The following is a 26,881-nucleotide window of genomic DNA, read 5'->3' as shown; positions in this document are numbered from 1 at the left end:
GGCACAAGGCAGCCCGTCTGGAATTTGCAAAAAGGCACCTGAAGGACTCTCAGACCATGAGAAACAAAATTCTCTGGTCTGATGAGACAAAGATTGAACTCTTTGGTGTGAATGCCAGGCGTCATGTTTGGAGGAAACCAGGCACTGCTCATCACGAGGCCAATACCATCCCTACAGTCAAGCATGGTGGTGGCAGCATCATGCTATGGGGATGTTTCTCAGCAGCAGGAACTGGCAGACTAGTCAGGATAGAGGGAAAGATGAATGCCGCAATGTACAGAGACATCCTGGATAAAAACCTGCTCCAGAGCGCTCTTGACCTCAGACTGGGGCGACGGTTCATTTTTCAGCAGGACAACGATCCGAAGCACACAGCCAAGATCTCAAAGCAGTGGCTTCAGGACCACTCTGTGAATGTCCTGGAGTGGCCCAGCCAGAGCCCAGACTTGAATCCGATTGAACATCTCTGGAGAGATCTGAAAATGGCTGTGCACAGACGTCTCCCATCCAACCTGATGGAGCTTCAGAGGTACTGCAAAGAAGAATGGGCAAAACTGCCTAAAGATAGGTGTGCCAAGCTTGTGGCATCATATTCAAAAAGACTTGAGGCTGTAGTTGCTGCCAAAGGTGGTTCTACAAAGTATTAAGCAAAGGCTGTGAATACTTATGTAAATATGATTTCTTTGTTTTTTAATTTTAATAAATTTTCAAAACTCTCGAGAAAACGTTTTTCACATGGTCACAATGGGGTATTTTGTGTAGAATTTTGAGGAAAAAGATTAATATAATTAAATTTGGAATAAGGCTGTAACAAAACAAAATGTGGAAAAAGTGAAGCGCTGTGAATACTTTCCGGATGCACTGTAATACATGCAAACTATCTGCAATTCTTAGTTCTAATCATCAGTCGGCTCAAGCCTACCACAGTGACTTTTTTTCAACAGAAGACAAGTGTCCTTGATATACTGTATGATGTATATACATACACTGGATCTGTGTGTATTCTGAAAAAGCATAAGTCTCAAATCTTTGTGCATGTTCTCTACGGCCTGCACAGTGCATCGAATGACAGCTGTAGGTGACTCTGTGCTTTGAGGGTGGTTGAAGAACCACATCAGCTAAAACAGAACAGTATTTTCCCTCAGATCAGCTCAATCGCTTCAGCAGTCTGAGAGAGCATGAGGGATGGAGAAACACTTCACAGGTGTGATTCATTGCACTTTCATAGAGAGAAATGAAAGAATCATGAGCAAGGAGGCATTGTAAAATTGATTTGTGAATGCAAGCTCCTACCTTGATGCTGCGATTTTGAATGGTGCGATTTCAGCAGCTAGGTTAAAAAACAGAAAATCAAAGCAAATAATAAAACAAAAAAGATTGACACAATCCCAGTGAGCAGATAATGATGATATTTAGCTGAAAGTGATAGAATAATTCTGCATTAGAGAAACTAATGCTCTACCTCAGCGATATATTTATCCAGCTTCTCCAGTTGTTCACGCTGGGCTGTCTGGAGCTGTTCAATCTCTTTGGACTGGCTCATGGCAAGCTGTCAGTCAACATCATAAAGCTTATTTGATATAATTAAGGCAAAGCAAGAAATAGCCTTAAGCAGTTCTTTCATGGGGTAAGAGCTCCATACCCGTTTTCTCTCTGTGAGAAATTTTCTGGTGTTGTTGCTGTTCAGCTCTCTAACTCTCCTGTGAGACAGGCAAAAAAACAGAAGATAAAAGAACAACAGCATCACACTGGACACTGGCTACAGACTATTACTCTGTATAAACACAGTCATTTTTGCGCTAACCCATTTATGTTCACTTGTTTATTGCACTAATGTACTTAACCCAGATACAAACAGATTTTTTACTGCAGAGAAACTTTGTATTGGCTGCTTTTCCAGTAATGGAATCATTACCGTTCTCGTTCAGCCTTGTTTTTGATGCTTTTGTCCTGACTTATAGCTCTGCCGTTCTCCATCGAAGACTTTGCTTGGCTGGCTCTCATCTCCTTGCTCTGTCTGAAAGAAAATACAACAAGCAAACAGACCTATTCATCAGATCAGGAGTAATATCTGAAATGGAAATAACATCTACTTGCCTTAGGACATTCAATTCCTATTAACATTACTTGCTAAGTTTATGGCTAATGTTTATAGCCTGTCTCTGTAATATATATGGTAGCCTGCAATGAGGAGGAGGGGGGGGGGGGTCTCAGAGATTATAATATACTATTATAACTTTGGGAACTACTTGAGATGATCAGCAAAAAAAATAATAAATTAGACCAACTATGAGTTTCAGTGCTGAATTGAGCTTATCTATCTTTTTAATGGAAAAATAACTATGGTGTACAATTCTGGGGGGAGAATATCAAAGGCCTGGGTGTTGCAGGATCCAGAAGGCATGCTTGTTTTGTTATAAACAACTGCAGACAGCGCGGCCAGAGCAGAATCCCACAGTAAACAGGCTGACCTGAGGCTATTATTTGGCACTATAGGGAGGCATGAGGCCATCGCTGAGTTTATGAATAAATGAAGTAACACAAAGCTACATCCTTCATGACATATACATAAAGTAGTGAGTAGTGAGTGCACTGTCTCTGTACAGATTCTACAATGGCTGTGGAACGTTTAGTATTCATGAATGTGTTGACGTCCACCTTGCGTGACATACTTGGATAATGCTATAATTCTTTTCCCTACATGGAACCATTGACTGTCCTACATTGAAAGAAAAAAAAAAAAGAAAAACACAAAGCACCTAAAACATACGTGTTAAAACCAACTAATATTGTGCTTTCTTTTAGCACATCTGTGTGTTCAGATGAGGTGAAGACATTTCATGTTACTTTAAACTAAGGAGCCCATTGTGAGCTTCAAGTAAAAAAAAAGCTAAGAAAAATCTGCCAGTGGCCAATTTGACTGTGAAGAAATCAGACTCAGACACAAAAAGTTCATACTTGGTGCATCCCTACTTTTAACACAACCAATGTAACATTTAAAACAGGCAATGTTTTCACCTTTTTAACACTATATTGTGTTTTAATGACACTCTTGTGCTGTGGCCTGACACAAAATGTTTTAATTAACACATTGGCTGAAAATATACAAATAATTAATGTCTTAATAATGATATTGTAATGAACCTATGCTATGGGGGAAAACACATTTGCTTTCATAAACTGAATGGAAGCCTGACAGTTCACAGTTGGCAGTGACAATAATCTCATTCAGTCACTGGAGTATAAAATTATATAAAATTAAATATGAAAACATATAAAAAAAAAGCTGAAAGCACCCTTCATTTATTTAATTCTCAAAATCACTATTAAGGTAAAAGGCAAAGAAAAATATAAGAGAAAATGCAGGAGTTTCCAAAACTAGAGTTAAAAAAAATGTTAGATGATACAGAGAAAGCATGGCACCTAATAACCATACAAGACCTGACAGACCACCAAAACTGTCCCCTCAGATAAACAGTACTTAAGCTTTCATCTTTGAGAGAGAGGAGAAAATCAGGCTCCACTCTTGCTTCAGATCTGAAAAATCCAAAAGGTGTTTTTTGTCCATCCTTCCACTGTGAGAAGACACTCAACACTATGCCTGTTTTAAATAACATGTTACAGTGGTTGTGTTAAAAGTAGGGATGCACCAATTATAACCACCGGCTGCTTTTTATTAGCTTGTCTTTAACTCAAAGCACATAATGGGCCCCTTAGTTAAAAGTAACTGTAGTAAATAAGTAAATTTATTTCTAATTTAATTTAAATATTAATTGTTTTTAACTCGCCTGTTTTGAATTTACTATTCTTTCTTTCAATGTAGGACAGCCAACAGTGTGTTACATTCTCATTTGGCTTAAAGAATTACAGTATTATTAATGTGTGTAATGCCAAGTGGATGTTAACACGTTCAAAAACTCCACTTTTGCTTCAGATCTGAAAAATCCACAGGTGTTTCTGTCCATCCTTCCACTGTGAGAACACTCAATGCTATGAGTCTGAAACGATATGTAGTCAAACAGCTGTTACTGAATAAAGGAAATAAAAAAAGAATGTTTGGACTAGATCACAAAGTTTACACACTACGTACTGAAAACCAATATATTTTGTTGCAATATATTTAGCTTGTATTTAACAACAACAACAAGAATAATGATTATTATTTATGTAGCGCCTTTCATACATTAAAAACGCAGCTCAAAGTGCTTCACAATACAAAGTAAAAACAACAGAGGAAGAAAAGATAATCAAGAACAAACTAATAAACAATAATAGCAGAACATGTATTAATAAATACAATTAAAAAGCACATCATAAAAGTGTAAATAAAAAGAAAAAAGATAATAAAATGCAATTAACAAGAACATAAAAATAATAGTAATATTCCAGTAAAAACAAAGGAAAAGCAATACTTTAACATTTTATTTTTTAAATGTAAGACATACATTAAATGTTTTTTAAAACAATGACAGAAGGAGCCTGATAGATGTTTATTGGTAATACATTCCAGATCTTTGGTGCATATAAACTAAATACTGCCTCTCGGCTATTTTTAAGTTTCATATGTGGAATAAGAAGCAGGCAGCACTGGATGATCTTGAAGCTCGATTAGGAACATAATCTATCAGGCACTCAAAAGTATGAAGGTGCTAAAACATTAGGAGATTTAAAAACTAGTAGTAAAATTTTATATTCGATTCTAAGAGAGACAGGCAGCCAAGCTTAAGAAAATTGCTATTCATCCAGCTAACTATGCTGGACAGATAGACATCTACTGAACTAACATTGTCTGGAGCCATAGATATATATAACTGTGTATTAATCTGCATAACTATGAAAACTGATGCCATTCTTCCTAATAATCATATACAAAGAAAAAAGAAAGTGGACCTAGTACAGAGCCTTGTGGTACATCACAGTGAATATCATGCTTATCTGACATATGCTCACCTATGTTTACAAAATACTGTCTTCCAGTTAAACATGTAGAGAAACAGTTTAACACAGTTCCATTTAGACCAACATTCTCCATTTTACATACACCCAAACAGAACAAAACTAATTCCATCTCCCTACCTTTTTCTGAATAAACAACCACCCACCTGTCCACTGACGGACGACTGCCTGTCGAGCTCTCCTGCTAACCCGCTTCAGACCAGCTGCTGCCACTTGCCTTGGACTAGCTGCCCACCCTACATTGAAGTTTTCATGGAATTCTAGCTATCACTACTACGAATACTACCACTATTAATATTAGTTGTATAATAACTTTGTAGGTAGTTTGACCAGAGGAGGATAGGCCCCACCTTGTGAGCTTTGGTTCCTCCCAAGGTTTCTTCCTCAGCTCTGAGGGAGTTTTTCCTTGCCACTGTCACCCCTGGCTTGCTCACATGGGGGCTTTCACATGTTAAAACTTTGTCTTTACTGGAATTCTCTGAAGCTCCTTTGTGACAACATCAGCTGTAAAAAAGCACTATACAAATAAATTTGATTTGACTTGACCAATCAAGCTCCGATTTAGACGTATTCTATGGTCTATAGTATCAAACGCAGCAGTTAAATCCAGAAGCATAAGAACTGAGACATGCCCCAAATCAGCATTTATTCTTAGATTATTCACTATTTCACTAAAGTGGTTTCAGTGCTGTGATCTGCTCTGAAGCCAGACTGGAATTTATCATGCATATTGTGTTCATTTAGGAATTCATTAAGCTGTGAGAAAACTATTTTTTTTCAATATTTTACTTAAAAAAATGGAAGGTTAGAGGTTGGACTGAAATTTCTAAGAACTGAGGCATCAACACTGTATTTCTTCAATAGAGGTTTTACAACTGCTGTTTTGACTGTGTCTGGAAAAGAGACAGTTTCCAAAAAGTGATTTACAAATGTTCCACACTCTTATACAAAGGTTGTCAAATACTTAAAATGCTGTTGGAATAGGATCTAAAACACAGGCAGGGGAATTTAACTGCATGACAACTTTTTAAAATTGTGTCTCAGTAATCTTTTTAAAACTATTCATAGTGTTTTGCTGTTGAATAAAAAGAGAGTCTACTATTGGTTGAGTTGGAGTTATAAAGTAGTATTTCTATCTTTCTGTACTGCATTGTTATAAATATTAATACAATTTTTAATAATTTCATAATGAATAGCTTAGTTTTCCTCCATTTCAGTTCTGCTTTGCGGCAGTCCCTTTTTAGTTGGTTTGTCTGGTTTATTCATTTTTCCACTGCATTTTTGTAGTCAAAGACTTCATATTTTTTCCTGGTGCAACAATATCTAACACAGATCTTAGGGTACAGTTAAAATGCTGACCATGTTGAGTTAATTGGAAGAGAAGGTTTGCCACTGAGAGCATTACTAAAAGTATCCGCTGTTGATGTGTTAAAATACTGTCTTTTCTTCATTTTTCTTTTAAGCCAACTGAAGCAGACATACTAAAAACACACAGTAGTGATCAGAGATAGTGATATCAAGCATTTCATTTATGTCAATAAATCTCATGACATGAATCTAAAGTGTGGTGGACTAGATATGTGCTGAGTAAAATCAAATGTGTTTAAATAAGTTAATAACATTCAAATTAAATTAAACATTTTACCACTTTAAAATCCAGTATCATGCACATTTTCAAATTGTCCAATCACTAGTCTGGAGAAGACCTCTACAGATTCTAAATATAATATACGGCCAGTGAGGCAGTATCTCTGTGCATTGGAACTCTAAAGGCTTAAAAAAATCCATGTTGATGCTAGGGCACCATGTATTCTCAGCCTAAACATATTCACATTGAAATCTTGGGAGTGCTTCTACAATGAGAAGAGCTCACCGATCATGGTGGTGTGAGAGCTGCTGCGTCTGCTGCTCCTGTGTCATTAGCATGAGCTTTCTGAGCTGCTCACACTGCTGTAGCACATGCTGATCTCCAAGCTCCTGACTTTCAGCACTGAGGGCCTTCATCATCTCAGCCCACTCACAGGCCTGGGCAGCAGCCATATCTTTAACCTGTTGTAATAGTAAGAAAAAAGGGGATTGCAGTCACAGCACTGTCTAACTGAGCACACTGAGCACTACATAAAGCGCCGTGCGAACTGCTCTGGAGACGAAGGAACAAAAGGAATGCAGCACCTTTGTTTTGTGGTCTGTGGTTATAGTCTTCATCTTCATTTCTATTTCTCTCCCCATTTCACAGCAGTTACTTTCACTGAGGTTGCATGAAAAATGGAAAAAGAACTCGTTCGGTTTCGCAGAAAAAAACAAGATTAAAAATACATTCTATTGAAAAACCATGGCCTCCACTCAGCATCTTAAGTGTATGTTTTTATGAGCAGATTATTTCACGCCTCCATGACTCACAGGCCCTGTGTAGGGTGTAGGCTGTATTCATGAGGCTGTCACATACTTCATACCTGACTTTCTTGCTGTTTTTTTCGAGTTGCTTTTCTAGTACTCGCTTTTCCTTTTCGTGTTGCACAGCAATCTTGTCCATTTGAGTGGAATGAGACCTCTGCAATGCAGTGTGCGCCTGTAACATGGAGGAACAACATCATTGCATTAGAGTTCACTACTTCTGCCCCGCAGGCTCACACTCCTGACACTACATCTTGTAAGCAGTAATTACAAAAGCAGGAACAAAGTGCCCATAATCAAATTACCACACTCGAGAAAATCAAAGACTTCACTCACCTTTGCATGCTTTTTCTTCAGTGCATTACGTTCCTTCAGCTGCTTCTTTACTAGTTTTAAGTACGCCTGAAATATTACATAAAAAAAGCCAGAGGTACATCACAGTTCAGTACAATAGACACATAGGAATAAACAGAAATTCATGTAAAGAATACTTTAAGGGCCCAAATTCTACATTTCTCACTTCCATATGACTATTTTCCACCTTCTCTTTATCTTGCAAACTTATAGTGTTTTTGTTCTTGAGTCACTGATATGAGTCATTCCACAAGATTAGTGCCAAGTGGACATGACAATTTATTTACTTATTTATTTTATTTACAAGAAATCAAGAAATTTCATAGCTTTAATGACATTGTTTCAATTACATACTGCTCTCCCCCAAAAACAGATCTTCCCACTTCAGTAACAATGAGAATTATAGCCTCATCACACCAAGGAAATGTGACAAAGTGGAATATCTCAGGCTAAACTGGCTGCCATGCTGCCTGTTATCAAGCTCAGACCTTCTAAAATCAGTTTTTAGACAGTTAATTACAAGACTTTTCTGTAAATATTGCAAATAAATTAATAAAATTCATATGATGGGGCTGTTACGGAATACATGTGTGTGAATGAGAGGGAGGCAGGTGGAAAGGTGAAGATACAAGGAGTAGAGGTCATAAAGGTGGATGACTTCAAATATCTTGGGTCAACCATCCAGAGCAATGGACAGTGCAAAAAAGAGGTGAGGAAGAGGGTGCAGGCAGGATGGAGTGGGTGGAGATGGGTGTCAGGGCTGATGTGTGACAGAAGGATAGCAGCAAGAGTGAAAGGGAAGGTTTACAAGACAGTAGTGCGTCCTTCTATGATGTATGGTTTGGAGACTGTGGCTCTGTCTAAAAGACAGGAGGCTGAGCTGGAGGTGGCGGAGATGAAGATGCTGAGATTTTCGTTGGGAGTGACGAGGATGGACAAGATTAGAAATGAGCAGATCGGAGGGACAGTGAAGGTGGAGCAGTTTGGAGATAAAGCCAGAGAGGCCAGGTTGAGATGGTTTGGACATGTGTTGAGGAGGAATAGTGGATATATTGGGCAAAGAATGTTGGAGATGGAGCTGCCGGGTAGAAGGAGAAGAGGTAGACCTCAGAGAAAGTTTATGGATGTAGTGAAGGGGGACATGGAGATGGTTGGTGTGAAAGTAGAGGAGTCAGTGGATAGGGCAAGATGGAGGCAGATGATCCGCTGTGGCGACCCCTAAAGGGAGCAGCTGAAAGAAGAAGAAGATATGATTGGGCTGTTGCTATGCGTAACAGACCCTGTCAAGATAAAATGAAATAATTTATATTGAACAAAAGAAATATTGACCAGATCTTGAACTCTTCTGAAGATTTAAATTATATTATTTACTTATGTCACTTAATGTGACAATGAGTCATTTTTATAATCAAATGTCACAGATACGTTAAAAAAGTATGCATGAAATTAAATGTTCAGGTTTTAAGCTGATACACATGTTAACATTACTTTTATTTAGTATTATTTGAGATGGAGCTTAAATTACTGTCTACATGAAAATGTATGGCTATTTTTTAAATACATTTTTTTTTCATTTGTAATAATAAAAAATATTATTAAAATTATGTTAATGATGAAAGCCAAATTCATATGTTTATGCATCAAAAACAAATTTCTGCCTCAAATACTAGGCACTGAATGTTGTGGACTCAAATGGCACTCTTTTTATGGAATAACCTGTATACATATATAAATGACTTCCCTTCTAATTGGCCGCCCTGTACGTGCCCTGTTCATTCAAAAAGCTTAAAATTAGTCTGCGCTAAAACAATTCTTATAACTTCAGCCTGAATGAAGAAATGAAGAAAGTGCTGCAGGGTGAATAGATGAATAAATGTAAAACATGTTAGTCTTTGTTACATCACCAAAAGAGTGCATTTAAAACAGGCTGTTTTTGCAGCTCAGTTTCCATGTATGCACTGCATGGACTGGGGAATAAACAGTGAGTTTTGCAAATTCACTTGTCCATGTTATGGGCCCCTATTTCTTCCCCATGTAAAACTTTATACCTTCATCTGTTTCAGGTCATCAACAGTGACTTGAGGCATCGCAGCGGCCATATCTGAAGGTTCAGGAAAATAAAATAATACTGTTAACTTGGGGGGAAAAAAGCAAAACAGAGCCAGGAAGATTATGCAAAACTACAGCAAACCATGGAAAACAAATGGTTCTGAAAGACATGCTTTTCAAGTGTGCTTATGTGATTCAGAATGCATAAACAGGTTGATGAGTGCGTACCCTTTTTACTGAAAATGCTGGCATTCTGTCCTGAAGATGTGCTGTGTGTCTCTGAACTCTTCTGAGGTGACACAGCCTTTACCTGGCTCACCTTTCCCTTCTTACTCCTCTTCGAACTGTCATTCGGCACATCAGCTATCTCCCACTGCACAAACATGTAAAGGAATCCTTCTCAAGAACAGGAATGATCAGTTTGGAATGTCTTCAACTAATTTCAGTCTTTTAAATGCACAATGCAGGCATATGGAACTGAACAGTGACTTTATTTTCTGTAAGTTGGACTTTAAATGAGGTTAAAATGCTGAATATCTGCAGAATGTGACAGATCCTGTCAAATTGAGGGTATTTGTATCTATATCGACTGAACTATATAAGAATAAAAGCCAACATAAACTTCTCATGGTTAGTACTTGGTTACAAATGCTTTACAGGTAATGTCTATGTGAATCTGCAACCCACAGACATTATAAAATCTTCCCTGCTGACACTCTGCCAGCCCTGTACTACAGCCATTTTCAGTTTCTATTAGTTTCAGAAGTTTTTTGTTTTCAGTCAATGAAATGTGTATGCACATGATTGACTTGGATTCATGTTAAGTTCTGGGTTGCTGTCTTGTAGGAAGATGAGGCACCATCAACTAAATTCAAGGAATTTGGTTTGATCTGAGCAGATGTTTCTGTACATTTCAGAATATTATCCAGCTGCTGGTGTCTTTCAATCACATCATCAGTAAAGACGAGTGATCCTGTCATGAGTGTGTGCATCCTAGCAGCCACATGCTCACGCCACCATGTTTCACAGAGGTGGTGTGCTTTGGATTATGAGCACTTTCTTCCTTTCATCACTGTATCATCTCATCTATCCATAAGACTTGGTGCCAGATGTCTACAGCCTTTTCTTGTGGAATAACTGAGGTTTGCCTTTTGCGGATACACCTCTGAGAACCAACTGTTGTATTCTTGCCTTTCTGGTAGTCTTTTGCGCAAGAGTTCAACAGTTTTCCTTCAGTTCTGAAAGGATTTTTTCAGTCATTCAATACTGTGGTCTACCACGCTACCAGGCTCTGGCTGAATTGTTTTGATTTTTCAACCTCATGATGACCTACTTTACTGAAACTTCTTTAGTCCTCGTGTTGAGCAGTAGGCACCAGATGCAAATGCCACATCCTGAATCAACTGTAGTTCATGTACGAGAACTCAAAAAGCTGTAATGATGCAGCTGGCTAAGAAACACCTGAACGTGTAACACTAGGTTTGTTATAAGCAGGCACCTGGCCAATTTTTTTTATAGTCCTCCATAAAGTTGGACTGAATATATGGAAATCAATCTAATTTCCTTCAAACACTAGCTGACATTTTGCACTTTAACCTCACAGTCAAGGTTTCGTTTCAAACCCAATATGCTGGAATACAGAGCCAATCCAACGAAAATTGTCACTGACCGTTCACTTTTGGAGGGCACTGTGTGTATTCTCAGGCAAGGCAATTTCTCACCCACTCACATGCACCTACCAATTTACTCTTGATTAAAGTGGACGTCAACACTGCAGTGATTGTATGAATTTCATTTTTAGAAAACACTCTTACTGATTTCCCTAATTATGAGACAGAGGAAGGAAAACTATTTATTTTGCCTCTTTATTCCTTGTATTGCTTTGCTCTGCAACAGCATGCTAATATTTTTAAACAGATCTGGAAGATATTGTACAGTATTTACTATAGTTATGATTAAATATCAGAAAGTTAATATTGAGGTGAGATACACAATAATGGTAGTGTGTGAAGGCCAGGTGCAGCAATGATAGAGATACTCACTGTCTCAATGCCCATGGCTCTCATTTGGTCTGTTCTCTTTTCACAGATGGACAAGAACTTTTTGGGATCAGACAGGGCATCAACAATGGCTAAAAGGAAAGCATTTAAAAGTTAACACATTGTAGTTAAAAAAAAAATACACAAGATCAACAGACACTGTAGACACTCACGTGTGACGAATAATAGAAATATTGTTTGGTTTGGAAATCAATACGAAGTTAACTCCTTTTTACAGTTATTAACCTTACCTTAAGGCTTATATAGCAATAGCAAAGGTACATATAGCAACAGCTAAAAGTTACAAAGTAACTTCTATCAAACTAGCATGCAAGTCAGGTAGATATAAGAGTGAAACTGAAGTGTTGATCTGCTGACAGCACCTTAGAGACATGAATTTATTTCTTGGAAGTTTAAACTTGCAAGACAAGACAACACTGGCCTCTCTATAGGCATTTGTGTAGCAGATACTGTTAAAACTGCCTGACCTCCAAACCCGTCGGGTACGTATGTTTTTAAGACGATATTGCAGAAGACAGTGGGCAAAGAGAGAGGCTTGTTGCCCTCGTTTCGTAGGGAGATGTGTCTGTAGCCAGCCTCCAGACCGTCCAGGGGGAGAATCCTCTGGCCAATCAGCTTATTGTTGTCATCATACACCGCTATTCTGAGCACTGCAAGGTCCGGTAGGATTACCTTTGGGTTGGCAGAAAGTGTATTATTCACTCTCGGTTGAGTGTGTGTGTGTGTACGCGCGTGTGTGTGTGTACATAAGGAATTTCAGTGATAAGCAGAAATCCACAGTGCAGTGAAGCAAAGACATGAGGACAGAGCAGAGAGGCATGAAAAGACACACAGTAGCTTTTCCTCTTATATTGCTTTTATATTGCTGTAGCTTTCTGTAGATTAAACTTAATGATTTTATAAAGGATTTATGATACCAAATGATAAAATGGTGACAATAAAACATAATTAAATGGTAAAATAAACTGTACTGTGCAGAAGTCAGAGACCATCCTTCATTTATTTAATTTCCAGTCAAAACTGCCACTATGAACCTGCATTTTTCAGTTCCAAGGAAAAAAATAAACAAAAAACAGAAAATTACACTGAAGCCTCAACAACTAAATACATTTTTTTTTTCAGTGTTCAGTGCATCTACCCTTTTGCCTTTATTACAACTTCCATTCTTGTCAAGAGGTTTGCTTTCAGGTTTTGTAATACATCTGCAGGGATACTTTTCATAATTTCTCGTACTCACTGATATTCAGTGATGTCGAGGTCTGGCCTGAGGGGAGGCCAGTCCATTGTTCTGAGAATTCTTGGCTTCATTAATAAAAAATATTTTGTCTGCTCTGTCTGTTCTTTTCTTCCTTTTCTCAGTAATAGCTTATTGACAGCTACACATCCTTTCAGACTTAGTGTTGAGGAGTTGTCTTCTCACAGTGGAAGGATGGACAGAAATAGAAACAACTGTTGATTTTTTCCCCCAGATCTGAAAGCAGAATTGAGCTTCTGTTTATCTCAGGGGTGGCAAACTCCAGTGCTGGAGGGCCAGAGTGCAGCAGTTTGGTGATTTTTTTGTTGTTGTTTTTTCTCAAATACAACTGATTCAACTTGCCAGCTATTTGCCAGGTTTAGTAGGTGTGTTTATTGCAGGAAAAATCACCAAATAATGCTGGACACCGGCCCTCCACGACCCACAGTTTGCCACCCCTAGTTTATCTGATGGTGACAGCTGTTGATACTTTTTTGAACTCCAGTTTTGGAAACTGGATTTTATTTTTTTCTGCAAGTGGATTACCTATTCTCTTTGTAAATCTGATGTAATATTCTCTTAAAAACTGAATAATGTCTAATTTCTAGACTTTTTGACAGGAAATTAAATAATAAGGGGGTATATACATATTTTTGTTAGTTTTTTGGGTAATGTTTACAACACATAAAGGCCACATCAAATACGCTGCAAAAGTCTTAAACACATAAGCAAATAGTTTAAAACCATTTATTATGAAAATAGCTGTGTTTTTGCTCATAAAGAAACACCACATAGCATTCAAGCAAACAGTAAAAGTTAAAAGTAACAAGAATTTATTGGTTTCAAAAAGGTATTTGATATCTTGTGTGTTAGTTAGAAGAACAAAGGTTGGTTCTGGTTGCTGCTCTTCGATGTCCCCAGTCATTGCTTAGATTGGTCTAAATCTATCAGCAGCACACCAGATTTCATTGAATGAAAGGTAACTTCAATTAATACTGGACTGGTAAAAGGAGAGGTCTGGAAAGAGTTAAACTAAAACACTTAAAATCCCTATTTATTGTGTTAATGTTATTTGATTTTTTTCTAATATTAGTGTTTTCTCAGCAGATAAACATTTAATTGTTTTTTTTTTAATCTCAGGTGCCTATAATAATTTATATACAATGCTGTATATGCCCATTCATAGTAATATAGAAGATCTTAAGCTTACCTTTCTGAACACAAAAGGCTCCTCGTTGTAAACAGGATTTAGTCCATTGTTCATTACCATCCTGGTGCGAAACTCTTTGCGAATGGTATCTGTGGGCAGACCATACATGTCCACCTCCACATATGTGCCAATCTTCTTGTCAGACAAAAACTGGCCTGAAATCACCTTAAACATGACAAAAATGAGAAAAATATTTTCTAGCATTCGGCAAGAATTCTTGCAGCAGTTTTAGGCTTCAAAACAGAAACAGAAAAGTTCAAATTCGAGAAGGGGGAATACGAGACTTGGATGCCAAGGCAGAGGATTGCAGGCACTTACATGGCCTTCCTCTGATCTCTGCCATCATACACACAAGTTAAATACCCCAAGTGGCTTTAGCGGGGAGCCCTGTCTCCCCAACCCACTGCACACTTTCAAAAGATCAGATACTACTCAATGCCACCCCCCCCCCTTCTAAACCCCCATCCCCCCCCGCGCCCCCCCCCGAAAAGCCTCAGCACCCCCACCCCCCAAAAAAGGTTTAAAAACAATAATCGACATCTCAAAGGGAATAACCTGGACGCTGCAAGTAGCTGCAATCACTCCATCAACAGGAGTCTCCGAAAAAGGATCAAACATTCGGTCGGGACGACGCATGAAATCTGGCTTCAGCAAATATCTGCCAGGACAAAAAAAAACAAAAAAAAAAAAACACAACAAGCAGGCTGTCAAAAGCAGGGTGGCTTATTTGCATTAAGGTGCCACTGAGTCGTTCATCATTACAGCCATTATCTTCAGTCACCTTAGAGCAATGACCCATTTAATTAAGCCCCGCTTGTCCTATATTCAATTTACACTTCTGAACATAACACTAATGGATACTGCACAGCTTTGCCTTGATGAATGTGTTGATTAATATGTTTAGAGTTTTCACAGTATCACAGCTCTCTTCACAGCGTGCTTCGCACATCGTTACTTGATGCAAGTAATTAACACTGTCAACTGCGGCAGTTCTATGGATTATGTGCTTTTCAAGGAGCAGGTCCACTGCACTCACAACTAATTGGTGCATAATCCAGAGTAAATATACTACAGGATACACACATATTACATCCTCACTCTTTTTTTTAGCTCTGTTTTTAATGAGATTTTAGCCATAGAGAAACTGAGCGTGAAATTGAACACAAATTTCTAAATTTATCTGTTCTAAACTGTTATGAATATTTAACTTTTATCTATTAGAGGCACCACTGAAAGTTAAGTATAGTAGGGACAGTCCCACTTCTCTGCTATATAACAGTATATAATTTCTATTAAATACACAGAATACAGTGATTGAATAAATTGTGTTTGACATATTCAGTTTAATGTTTTACCACTAAATTGTATAACCTTCATGAATTTGGATGCCAGTACCCTGTTCCAAAAACTTGGGAAAGGAGCATGTTTACCATTGTGTTATATCACCTTTCTTTTTAAATACACAATCATTGAGACTGAAAACACCAATTGATCTAGTTTTGAAAGTGGATTTTTTTTGCCATTATACAGGTATTTAGCTGTTGAGCCTCATGAGGTCTTTATGTTTTGCACTTCATTATGTGCCACACGTTTTCAATAAGAGACAGGTCTGGACTAAAGACAGGCCAAGCTAACACTGCTCTGATTACGCAGCTATGCTGTTGTAACACGAAGAATGTGGCTTGGTGTTGTCATGCTAAAATGAGCATGTACATTGCTGAAAAAGACATAGTTTAGAAGGCTAGAAATGTGTTTATGTTTTCAGCTTTAACATCGCCTTCACAGTGCAAGTTGCTCTTGCAGGAGTACTTATACACCCCCATTCCATGACAGGCCCAGACTTCTGAAATTTACATCAGTAACAATTTGGATGGTCCTTTTCTTTTTAGGCCTGGAGAACATGGCATCCATTACTTCCAAAAAGTTGACGTCAGACCACAGGACGTTTCTACTCTGCATCAGTCCATTTCAAAAAAGCTTGAGCTCAGAGAAGTTGGCAGAGTTTCTGGGCATTGTTAATATGTGGCTTCCGCTCTGCATAGTACAGTACAGAACCTGAATTTGTGGATGCGGTGATGAACAGTGCATACTGATAGTTTTTTGTCAAAGTTTTCCTGAACCCATCTGGGGTTGCCCTTGTCCTTTACGAACAGAGATTTCTCCAGGTTCTATCAATCTTTTGATATTATTCACTGCACAGGGTGAAATACTGAAAATCCTTACAATCCCTCTTAAAACTGATGGATTATTCATATTTTTTTTGGCAAATAGCGAGGCTCGACTCATGTTTGCTTATAAAGCTCTAGGCCTTTCCTGGATGCTCCTTTTATACCCAAGCATTATTAAGATGCTTTTTTGAACATTTCTCTGTCTCATTTTTTTTTCTGGAATGTGCTGCAGGGATAAACTTTAGAACGAGTGTATATTTATAAAAAACAGACAAAACATTAAATGACATGTCTTTGTACCGTTTTCATTTAAATACATGGCTAAATGGATTTACAAAATCACTGCTTTCTATTATTATTGTAATTTCATACACTGTTCCAACCTTTCTGGGATTGTGGCTTGTATTTTAACCTTACATTTATGGATGAATTAGCATTATCTAATCTGATCCAACTTTATTAAGTGAATCCAAATGTAATACTATAATTCACGACCAATATTTATAACTGTTTATGACCGCTTTATGATGTTTGACTTGATAGTTTATTTTATATCACATTTATAGCCAAGAAGAAATAGCTCTCCTTCATTAATCAGGTACACATACAGATGCAATCCTAAATCAGCTAAAAAAAACAACTCAAGCCTTATTGGCTGTGTTCTCAGCACTCAAGGAAAGATTAAATATTAGCACAACTATATTATATGCTCATAAAATTGTAATTAAACTTTCAAAATAAATGATCCTCTCTAAAAGCAACTTACGACTTAGTGGTCATCTTTAAATGTTAATGGTGATATAATATTCACTTACCCACATGATCCGTTGTACTCAAACTTTCCTTGGTTCAGCTGCATTGCCAAATCTAGAAAACACAGTAGGTAACACTAACAGGACATCATATACTAAATTAAAAATTTCCACACATGCTTTCCACCATCTGGATTTCAATACTGACTAGGAACTGAGCCTTTTTCAGGCTTCACCATAGAGCTGACAAGACACATGTGGAGATGGGACACTGATATGGTGGGACCAGGCACATGTCTTTTAGCTTAACAACTTCAGGTTTTGGTTTGACTGTATATTTGAGATATTAATATGATTTCTTTGCACGTAGCTGCTATTACTTTCTGTCTCGCGAACAGTGTGTGGCATATTCTGTCTCAGAAGACAGCAGTAGTACAAACAGGCCGCTGATTGCTGAGCACACACTCATCTGCGTTTCAGGTATGCAGAGGATATCAGAACAAGCCCTGAAATATGGCCACTCCAGATGTCTTGGAACAGCACAAAGGTTCCTAGATTGAGAGCTTGTCTTTAGTATTCAAAAATATTCCTTCTCAAATAAGCAGCAAGGTGAGATGTAGTGAGACTTTTTTTAACCCTAAGAAGTCAAGGTACTGCCTTCCTTGGCTACACAATTTAAATGAAATTATGTAATTACGCATTTCTGAAGCCTTTATGATGGTTAAGCAATGAATTACACTTTGATTTATATTCTATGGAGACTATGGACGTGCATTCTATGCACGAGTCTGCAAAACAAGGCATTAAGCACAACAACGTCCAATCAATTTCAAATCACCATAAAATATCTCCTCTTCTACTTAAAAACACAAATGTGTTATTAGCTAGAGGTGGGTAAGATGATATTTTATTGTTATCATGATAAATTACAGTACTGTGAAAAGTAAGCAACCACCCTGCATTTATTTAACTACATATTTTTTCAGTAACTAGCGTTCACTCTTTGCTTTTATTGCAGCTTCCATTATTTTTAGACACATGTTTACAGTTTTTCAAAGAATTTTGGAGGGACATTTTCTGCACCTCAGTCTTAGAAGTTGGTTGCATTTTCTGCTTCTCACAATCCAAGTAATCCCATTTTCTCTATCTTTTAACAATTGAACAAAACTTTGAACTTCTTTGACTTTCTTTTCCTTATGCAAGTTTATCTTGTATCTAATCACCTCAAAAATACATCCTGTAAAAATAATTATTTTTACTTGACTGATGTTTTGATTAAATTAAATAAATGAACGATGGTCTCTGACTTTTGCACAGTACCGTATGTAGCATGCTTTTCTGTGTATTTTGTGGATATCTTTAGTACTTAATTAAGTACAAACAGCAAAAGTAGTGCAGCACTATATGAGAAATGCTGATTTTTTAAAAATGAGACATTATTGATGGATTGGGTTGGGTAAGTTATCAAACTCAGAAAAACTAAATATCATGTATCATGAAAAAGTTTTTCAGTGTAATGATGTTATGTTTCGGCCACACTGACCAGCTATAGTATTGTCTGAAAATTGTAAATCAGCATGTCTGAGCTATAAGCTATAAGTAAGAAACATGTCAAATAAATGTGACGTGTAAGGGTTAATGGTCACATCAACCAGTTTTAATTGCAGTATTTAACATTGCACAATGTTTGACACTTTAAATTTGCAAAAACTGCACCCTAGTTCTGCATCCTGTTCTGATAGGAGTGGAAATGGAACTGACTTTTCTCCTTCATTTACTCACAACACCCAACACTGTTCTACAAGCAGACTATGGTCAAATGTGATGCAGGCGGTTCGATTGTGGCATGCTGTGGAGAATAATGTACGTGTTAGTGTGTCAGTGACCGCAGTGTGAACAGAGGGGGGTTACGGCAGCATGCAACAGCAGCAGTGGTGTCTGCATTACCTGGGGTTTGAAAGTTCAGAGAAACCATCTGGCAGCCGGCGTTCCAGAAGATCTGAGGCATATAATTACTGGAGTCCACTCTGCCTCCTTTGGGGTAGATCCGACTCATCTGCCGCTTGTTGTAGCTGTGCATCTCATTCAGCGAAAAAACCACGGATGATTTTTGAGATTGAAGAGGAAACAGTAGATTATTTATAGGTTACACTAGAATCAGGTTTATTCTATGGGACTGTTGTTTTTGCAGCCCACAAGCACACTCATTTTTAAATTCATCTTTTTGGACTAGAACAGACAGAAATTTCACTCTCTACTCCAGTGACGCTTCTCCAGCTACTCTAGTCTTCTTTCGTTTTTTACACGTTTTTCTTACATGTTCTTAGAAATGCTGTGCATTTCCAGTTCCACAAATATTTTCTCTTCCAAAGGCCAGATAAAAATCTATTCATTCTACTGTTCTTACTCACTTCAAAAAGCATTAAAAGCTTCAGCCAGAGAGGCAGCTCTTAAGCTTGGTATTGTTTCATTCATAGCAAGAGTGCACTTACTATTCACTGCGCACTCCTGCCCCTTGGCAGTATTATGATATATTGCAAGTCACACGCAACATTTGTAAACAGTTAGTCAGAAGCTTAGATTCAAATTCAAGTACAAGTGTATACAAGCCCGAAGGAAATGCAAAGGAATATTTCCCAGTGTAGGCCAAACCCACCACTGACAGCCATATCCAGTTCCAGTTGTGATCAATATAAATATATCACTCATTCTGAAGACAATTTGTAATTCATGGCACAATGATAGAACAGCTCACTTGAGGTAAGTTACCCACTTTATTTCCTTATGGAACTCATCTCATACAAAAGTCAGCCATTCTCAATAAGTCACTCAGACACAGCAGTCCCTAGTTGTGAAGGTTCTGAATATGTCAACTAACTGCCTGTAATGCAAGTCAAAAAACATTAGAACTGGGAGTACATCATGACACTGAACCAGAACCTGTTCAACATGCTGTGTGACAGAGATGGCACTGTAATATTCACAATGTAGAACGTCATAAGCAGAGGTCTAAGCACTACAACAGCTCAAAGGGGTTTCCATAAAAAAATATCCATTAGAGCGCAGTCAGAATGGGCAATAACCTACAAAGGAGCAGCTAAGCCCTTGGAGCTGTATGTCAACCAAATAACTTCCACAGTCCAGAGTGAGAGGCACCGTCTCAACAAAGCGCGGCCTTAAGCCGGTCTGTTGAAACAAACGAACAGTTGCATGCAATGCCAGTCAGTCTTAGAGGCTCTGCTTGCTTGGGTGCGGTGACAGATTATTCTTCCTACAGGGTCCAATGTGCATCAGCTCTGTGCCTCAACCTTGTCATGCCACCTGCTTGGCTGATAGAGGCGAGCAATGGGCTGGCAGCATTAGCACGATAGGCCCAGTGTTGCAAGTACAACAGACTTGTCCTAAACGGCTTGCACAACATTTGTCTTTCCAAAATGCTCTTTATGTGTTCTGTTCAAATATGTGCACGACACCATTTGCAGAACAGGTTTACAGAATGTTTGGAGAAACTGGAATTTTAACACGGAACCAAGATGACAGGTAGTGGCGAGCTTGTGAATTAAGCAGCTATTAGTGGATACACATGCTTGACAATGTAGCAACAGCTAGTCAGTCCAATAAGGGGCAAAAAAGGTAGTCAAGCACTTCTTGCTCCCCAAATCTGGCACTGTAAAGTACTTTTAGAAGCATTTAGCATGAGTAAATATATGCTAGCAAGGCCTGGTAGCAGGGTTTAGCCAACTGTTATCACTGAGGCTGGCTTATGAGGCTGCACACAGCAACAATGGTGGAACAGTATGTTTCCCTGCTTAAATGTGCTGAAGAAGCTTTAAAAAAGCACTAGAATCTGCCTGTGTAGCCAGAAAAACAGTGCAGCATGGCAAGGGAAAAGGGCACTAAAGTACAAGCTGACAGGTTAGGACAGACCGAAAAAAATAGCTCCACTTTTTGTAAGATTAACAATGATTCTGGAGTTGAGAAAGTTTAATATCAGTGCAAGAGAGAAATTATCTAACCAATTTTAGGACAATTAGTCCAACTGCTTTTGCCTGAAGATATAATTAAGTTTTTAATGATTCAGGTGAAACAGCAATTTCCCTTCTGTGTTACACGGATCCTTTTTTACAGAGCTAGCTGTTTAATAAACCCTTACGTTTCTTTTTTCACACATGCTCCATTCACAGCAAAAAGGATACTTGACAAATTCAATGGCATTGGTCCTTAAGTACCCCAGGCCTACAGACTCATTAAAGGAGGACATGTTGTAGTGAATGTTCTTCTCTGCAAAAAGAAGAAAGAATTAGAGAATGTACAGAGTAGGCATTCATAAGAAGAATGCATAAATGGATCCAGTGTTGAAAAGGAACTCTGAAGGCTAAGTAATACAAGAAAACTTGCCTTCAGCCTCCTCAAAGCCTGGGAACTTCACAGCCTGAGCATAGTTGATTATACTGGATAGGTAAGGATGAATATTAGTGGTGGCTGCAACGTATGTGTACGACTGAATCAAAGCCTGCTCATCGGCCACGCTTGGCTCACCAGCCTGTACAGGGGAACGGAGTTCAGACAAGTTAAGAAATAAATGGCATAAATACAGTTGCAGTAAGTACACTGAACTTGAGGAGCCAAGATCCTACAGTTCAAAAGAAACTTAAACAATTAGAAAAGGAAACCAAAATTCACCTTCTTTCCATTTTCTTGACATGAGGCTTCAAGGGGTGTTTGTGCTAATGCGTCTAATACTGCAACATCATCGTTTCCCTTCAGAACATAAAATAGTGATACACTATATGGACAAAAGTATTGGGACACGCCTCTTAATCACTGAATTCAGGTGTTTCATTTAGTCTCATTGCCACAGATGTATAAAATCAAGCACATAGCCATGCAGTCTGCCTTTACAAACATTTGTGAAAGAATGGCTCATTCTAAAGAGCTCACTGAATTTGAGTGTGATACTGTAATAGGACGCCACTGTTGCAACAAGTTTTCTTTCCTCCTAGATATTCCACAAACAACTGTGAGTGGTATTCCTGAAAAGTGGAAGCGTTTAGGAACCCCTTTTGTCCATATAGTGTAGCTGCCATTAATACAAAATAGAGATGTCATTACTACAGTACTGTTTCCTCGATCTGGAACAGAAAGACAGTCTTATCTGACATTTTAAAGTTGGTATGACAGACCATGACAGTTTCAAATAAAAGAAATAAAAATTCATCATAATTACAAAACCTTTTCTAAAATCATTATGGTCACTCAATTAAAAAAAAACAAAACTTAGCAATTAATATTCAATTTGTTTAGCTGTTTGTATAATAATAATTAATATATTTAATAGATAAGAAGAGAATGGTAACAAATCCTGACACATTTATTTATATGGATTTTCATCCAAATAGTGTTTTACACAGTACTGAGAAAAATTAAGAGACCACCTCTTTGTTTAATTTCCATTAAAACAGCTATTAAATACAAGTAATTCATTTTTCAGCAACAGTAAAAAAAGAAAAGAAAAAAAGCATAACAAAGTATTACACAAAAGCCTCCAACACTACATACAGCATCAATATCATCAGTATTTGATTTGTTCACCCTTTACTTTTGTCCACTCTACTGCACTTAAACTCTTCCAACCTTCCACTCTTAAAACAAACCAGTTACAGCTTGTTCTCCCCATCTGCTCCCAAACACTGACATAATGTTCCACTTCAAAGAGACACTGACACTCACACAAACAACTACCCAAACCTTTTAACCTACCCAAACACACTTTAACTGCCTTTTTTTGGGATGTGCACCTAAAATGGCTAAAGGAGGTGCTTCTGAGGAGAAGTTCATATGCATGAACTGTCAGAAAGTCAAGGAAAAACGGTGGAAAAAACAGGAGATTCAAAAACTGGAGCTCTAAAAATGATAAGACGACAGATCAAATGGGGCTCCTAAAAACCGTGCAAGACCTGGTAGACCACCAAAACTGTCACCATCAGATAAACAGCACTTAAAGCTTTCATCTTTGAGAGAGAGGAGAAAATCAAGCTCAACTCTCATTTCAGATCTGAGTTTCTGTCCATCCTTCCACTGTGAGAAGACAACACTATGAATCTGAACGGATGTGTAGCTGTCAAGAAGTTTGTACTGACAAAATTCAACAGATAAAAAAGAAACTGAAATTGACTGGAAATGAAACAAATGAAGGGTGGACTGTATATATTTTCATGTGTCATGTAAGTATACAAAAATTTAGAAAAGCTATACATGGTATGTCTGTGTGCAGTTAAATGTATCTTTACTGATTGGCCTTTTACTCAGGAGTAGTACCTCATCATAAAGCAAGTGAAATGGATATAAAAAGAAAGAAAATGCAAGTGAGGAAATAAATATATGGGACAACCTTTGTGGCCCCGAGCACACTTCCCTCACTATTAGTCGTCTGCCCAATGACAAGGCTGCCACATATCCGCTCTGGGTGAGCTTCATCCACAAGCTCTGCTACACACACACACACACACACACACACACACATGGACACAAATGGGCATATTTCCTCCTTAAAATGAAGACAAAAATCCATCAAGTACTCATTATTCATCTTCACTTCGCAATATAAATGTCTGATCTCAAAATTTCAGCATGATTCAATGTGACTCAGCATGCAGCAGGAATACCATTAGATTTGACTGCATTTAGCTAATGCTCCTACAACATCTAGGGACAACCAAGTGTGCCTTATAATGAGAGTGTGTGCTGTGCATTTTAACAGCTAGAGGACCACCACTGTCCTACCAGAGCCAGTATCCTCCTCGTTCTCATCTTCAGACATGTTGGTGGACATGTTGGCTTCTCCAGCTTCCATATGCTTCCTGAAGTGCTCCAGTTGCTCTGCCAAAAAAAAAAAAAAAAAAGTTTAGTGAGCACTAACCAGTTTCTCTAGTTCTGTTTTTATTATTCATCTCAGCAAGAAAAAATAAAGCACACTTTTTTCAACTTCAGGTTTTAATCTTCTGTTCTTAATGAGAATTTTTCCTTTAAGGTCATTCGGTGAAGGCAGAGGTTGTCCGGGCTCCATCTAAGATGCAAAAAAAAAAAAAAAAAACAAAACAAAAAAAAAAAAGAATCTGTCTTCTACAAGAATGCCATTAAACTTAATGAAGGACATTATCCATTCAAATCAAATGTAAAACTCGTACTGGGAAATAATCTAAAGGCTGTCTGAGAAGCACATCTCCAAAAATGTCTTCACAGTATCTGGCAAGCTTGTACTGTTGATGCCTCCTGAAAAACATGAAAGAAAAAAAATGTGGACAATGTAGGACTGCATGCTTAACATTTGTAAGGAAAAAAAAAGTGGCTAGAATATAAAGGAACAGCTTGAAATTATTCACTCAATCCAATCCTGAACACTTTACTGCAGCCTTACTATTTGATGAGCTGTAAATGAATTAATTTTCTACTTATTAAATCAGTGTAGAAATAAGAAACAGGCAGTAAGGATACATACGAGCAGTGGTTCTCAAATGAAAGAATTACAGGGTACTCAGATGACACAAATGCAGTTTCTTTAATGGCCTGAATGACATCCTGGAAAAGTAATAGATCACACCATTACAAACAAGTTCCAATTTACATGTACTTATAGGCTTTTAAAAGGCAGAACATTGATCAACTTCTTTGCTGATAAGCCTTGAAGGATGAAAAAAGCGATGCTGCTAGATCTTAAACGAACACTTCAGTATCACGAATGTCTCTCAGGATGTGTTTGATGCATTTGGAGGGGCTATTCACCTTGAAAAGCACATCTGTGCACATGGCTTTGCCATGAGTGATAATAGGCTCTTGATCCTCTCCCTTTCCATCCCAGCAGTCTAGCTCCACACACCTACAACCAATATAATCACATCCCGGTTCAGTGTACGCATTTGGACGCAAGGAAGTGCAGTCAGCCCCAAATACTGACCAATTGCATTTGTTTAGCAAATATAATAGGTAATATCAAAATAGCTAAATGCTGTGTAATAAAGATGTGCTCATGTGTACATGTTCATTGTTAATAAATTAATTAAGAAATCCATTTCTAGATAAGACTAAGTAATCAATCTCTGTGTGTGTCATCATAGATAACAGCAAATATTTCCTTTCCAGTTGCCAAAATGTTCCTTTGTTTTGCCAAATTATGAAAATCTGGCTCGTTTTATGACTAGGGTAGAGATAGAAATATGTAAACCCAGAATTATGTCAACATAAAAAATAGACTGCTGGAGTTGACAGATGACACCACATCTCCTCACTCAGATCATCCTATCTTACAGGAATCTATTAAAATTTGTCAGTTATAATGAAAGTCCATTTAAAAAAAGATGTTCTCTACATGGCAAATGGCACAACTCAGTACCAGGTATTTTTAGTATTAAAACAGCAAAAAATGTAATTAAACAATTAACTACATACTTGCCAATTTATTTAAAAGAGAAAAAAACTGATAAACAGCTTTGGATATATGTACAAAAATTTCCAGACACCTGCTCATCTAACATTGATTTCAAAATCAAGGGTATTAATAGGGAGTTTGCTGTAGTAACAGCCTCTACTTTTCTAAGTGTGTCAGGGGGAATGTGTGCCCTTTCAGTCAAAAGAGCATTTCTGAGGCCAGGTAGTGAGAAGGCCCGGCTCACAATCAATGTTCAAAGTTCATCCCACAAGTGCTCAGCAGGGTTGAGGTCAGGGCTCTGTGTAGGCCACTGCAGTTCCTCTCGCTTTGTCAGCAGTCTTCCCCAAACTGTCATCACAAATTTGGAAGAATATACAAAATATACACCTTTGAATTACTACCCTTCACCTGGGCCTAAATCAAACTCTAAAAAACAGCCCCAGACCTATGCACTGCGGTAAGTAGCGTCCCCTGTATCCACCAAACCCAGATTCATCCATCAGACTGCCAGATAGTGAAACGCGATCCATCACTCCAGAGAACATGTAAGCTTAAATGTTTAAAGTCACTGAGGTCTTCAATACGACCCATTCTACTGCCACTGTTTGTCTCAGGAGATTACATGGCTGTGTGTTTGATATTATAAACCTGATAGCAATGGGTGAGGTTGAAAAATTGTAGATAAATAATTAGGAGCGGTGTGTGCATAATTTTGCTGATATGGTGTAAAAGCTGCAATTGAATACCTGTGCCAGTAATAGGCACCTTAAAGAGCTGAATTCACTCTGGACATACAGTGTTTGTTAAGTGGGTTCTTCTACGGATTTTAAATCAGAGGTTTAGCCTCTTTAGAGACAAATGGAAGCCTTTTCTCAGTCGTAGCTCAGATGTACTTAATGCATTTGTATCCTTGAAGCATTTTGTCATATGCAAAAGTTTAGGCATGCCAGACAAATCACATTTTTTGTTAATTTTCTAAGTTAAAATGATGCAACACATCCTCTACTACATTTTAATCCACAATTCCTGTTCATTTACTATAACATTTAACATTATTAAATTGTAAACAAATAAAACATAAGATGTGGCCTGGATGTAAGTTGTGACATATTTTGTAATTTTTGCTTTAGGTTTTTTCAAATAGACAGAAATTGTGCACTAAAATGTTTTGAGAAACAATGTCATAAACTTTCAAACTATTCAAACCTTTGCACTCAGCTGTACATCAGAATTTGAATTAATGCAATAAGCTCTTCTATGTGAGCACTTCAGCAGACAG

At 37.8% G+C, this 26,881-nt stretch overlaps 1 protein-coding gene across 6 annotated transcripts in view; it reads right to left on the bottom strand.

The window, feature by feature from the left end:
• LOC108423550 (1-phosphatidylinositol 4,5-bisphosphate phosphodiesterase beta-4) overlaps positions 1-26,881 on the bottom strand; it is a 44,515-nt gene that overhangs the window by 5,426 nt on the left and 12,208 nt on the right. For 5 of the 6 annotated variants that reach the window (XM_017690942.2, XM_017690946.2, XM_037542229.1 and 2 more), the window contains 25 exons: positions 24,960-25,053; positions 24,676-24,755; positions 24,365-24,449; positions 24,153-24,243; positions 23,961-24,056; positions 23,569-23,666; positions 21,861-21,938; positions 21,576-21,720; positions 21,374-21,458; positions 19,125-19,249; positions 17,241-17,292; positions 14,813-14,915; positions 14,258-14,422; positions 12,281-12,485; positions 11,796-11,884; positions 9,982-10,126; positions 9,753-9,805; positions 7,687-7,752; positions 7,410-7,525; positions 7,129-7,204; positions 6,830-7,005; positions 1,916-2,017; positions 1,643-1,700; positions 1,463-1,549; positions 1,294-1,330 (listed from right to left, as the gene is read on the bottom strand). In XM_017690942.2, coding sequence (XP_017546431.1) covers positions 1,294-1,330; positions 1,463-1,549; positions 1,643-1,700; positions 1,916-2,017; positions 6,830-7,005; positions 7,129-7,204; positions 7,410-7,525; positions 7,687-7,752; positions 9,753-9,805; positions 9,982-10,126; positions 11,796-11,884; positions 12,281-12,485; positions 14,258-14,422; positions 14,813-14,915; positions 17,241-17,292; positions 19,125-19,249; positions 21,374-21,458; positions 21,576-21,720; positions 21,861-21,938; positions 23,569-23,666; positions 23,961-24,056; positions 24,153-24,243; positions 24,365-24,449; positions 24,676-24,755; positions 24,960-25,053 — 2,507 coding nt within the window. The remainder of the gene's footprint in view (positions 1-1,293; positions 1,331-1,462; positions 1,550-1,642; positions 1,701-1,915; positions 2,018-6,829; positions 7,006-7,128; positions 7,205-7,409; positions 7,526-7,686; positions 7,753-9,752; positions 9,806-9,981; positions 10,127-11,795; positions 11,885-12,280; positions 12,486-14,257; positions 14,423-14,812; positions 14,916-17,240; positions 17,293-19,124; positions 19,250-21,373; positions 21,459-21,575; positions 21,721-21,860; positions 21,939-23,568; positions 23,667-23,960; positions 24,057-24,152; positions 24,244-24,364; positions 24,450-24,675; positions 24,756-24,959; positions 25,054-26,881) is intronic. The other variant, XM_017690944.2, reaches the window with a different exon arrangement.

The sequence above is a fragment of the Pygocentrus nattereri genome, chromosome 10 (genome assembly GCF_015220715.1).
Source record: "Pygocentrus nattereri isolate fPygNat1 chromosome 10, fPygNat1.pri, whole genome shotgun sequence".
Taxonomy (NCBI): domain Eukaryota; kingdom Metazoa; phylum Chordata; class Actinopteri; order Characiformes; family Serrasalmidae; genus Pygocentrus; species Pygocentrus nattereri.
Note: the sequence above shows the minus strand (reverse complement) of the source record. Positions and strands in the feature narration are given on the sequence as shown.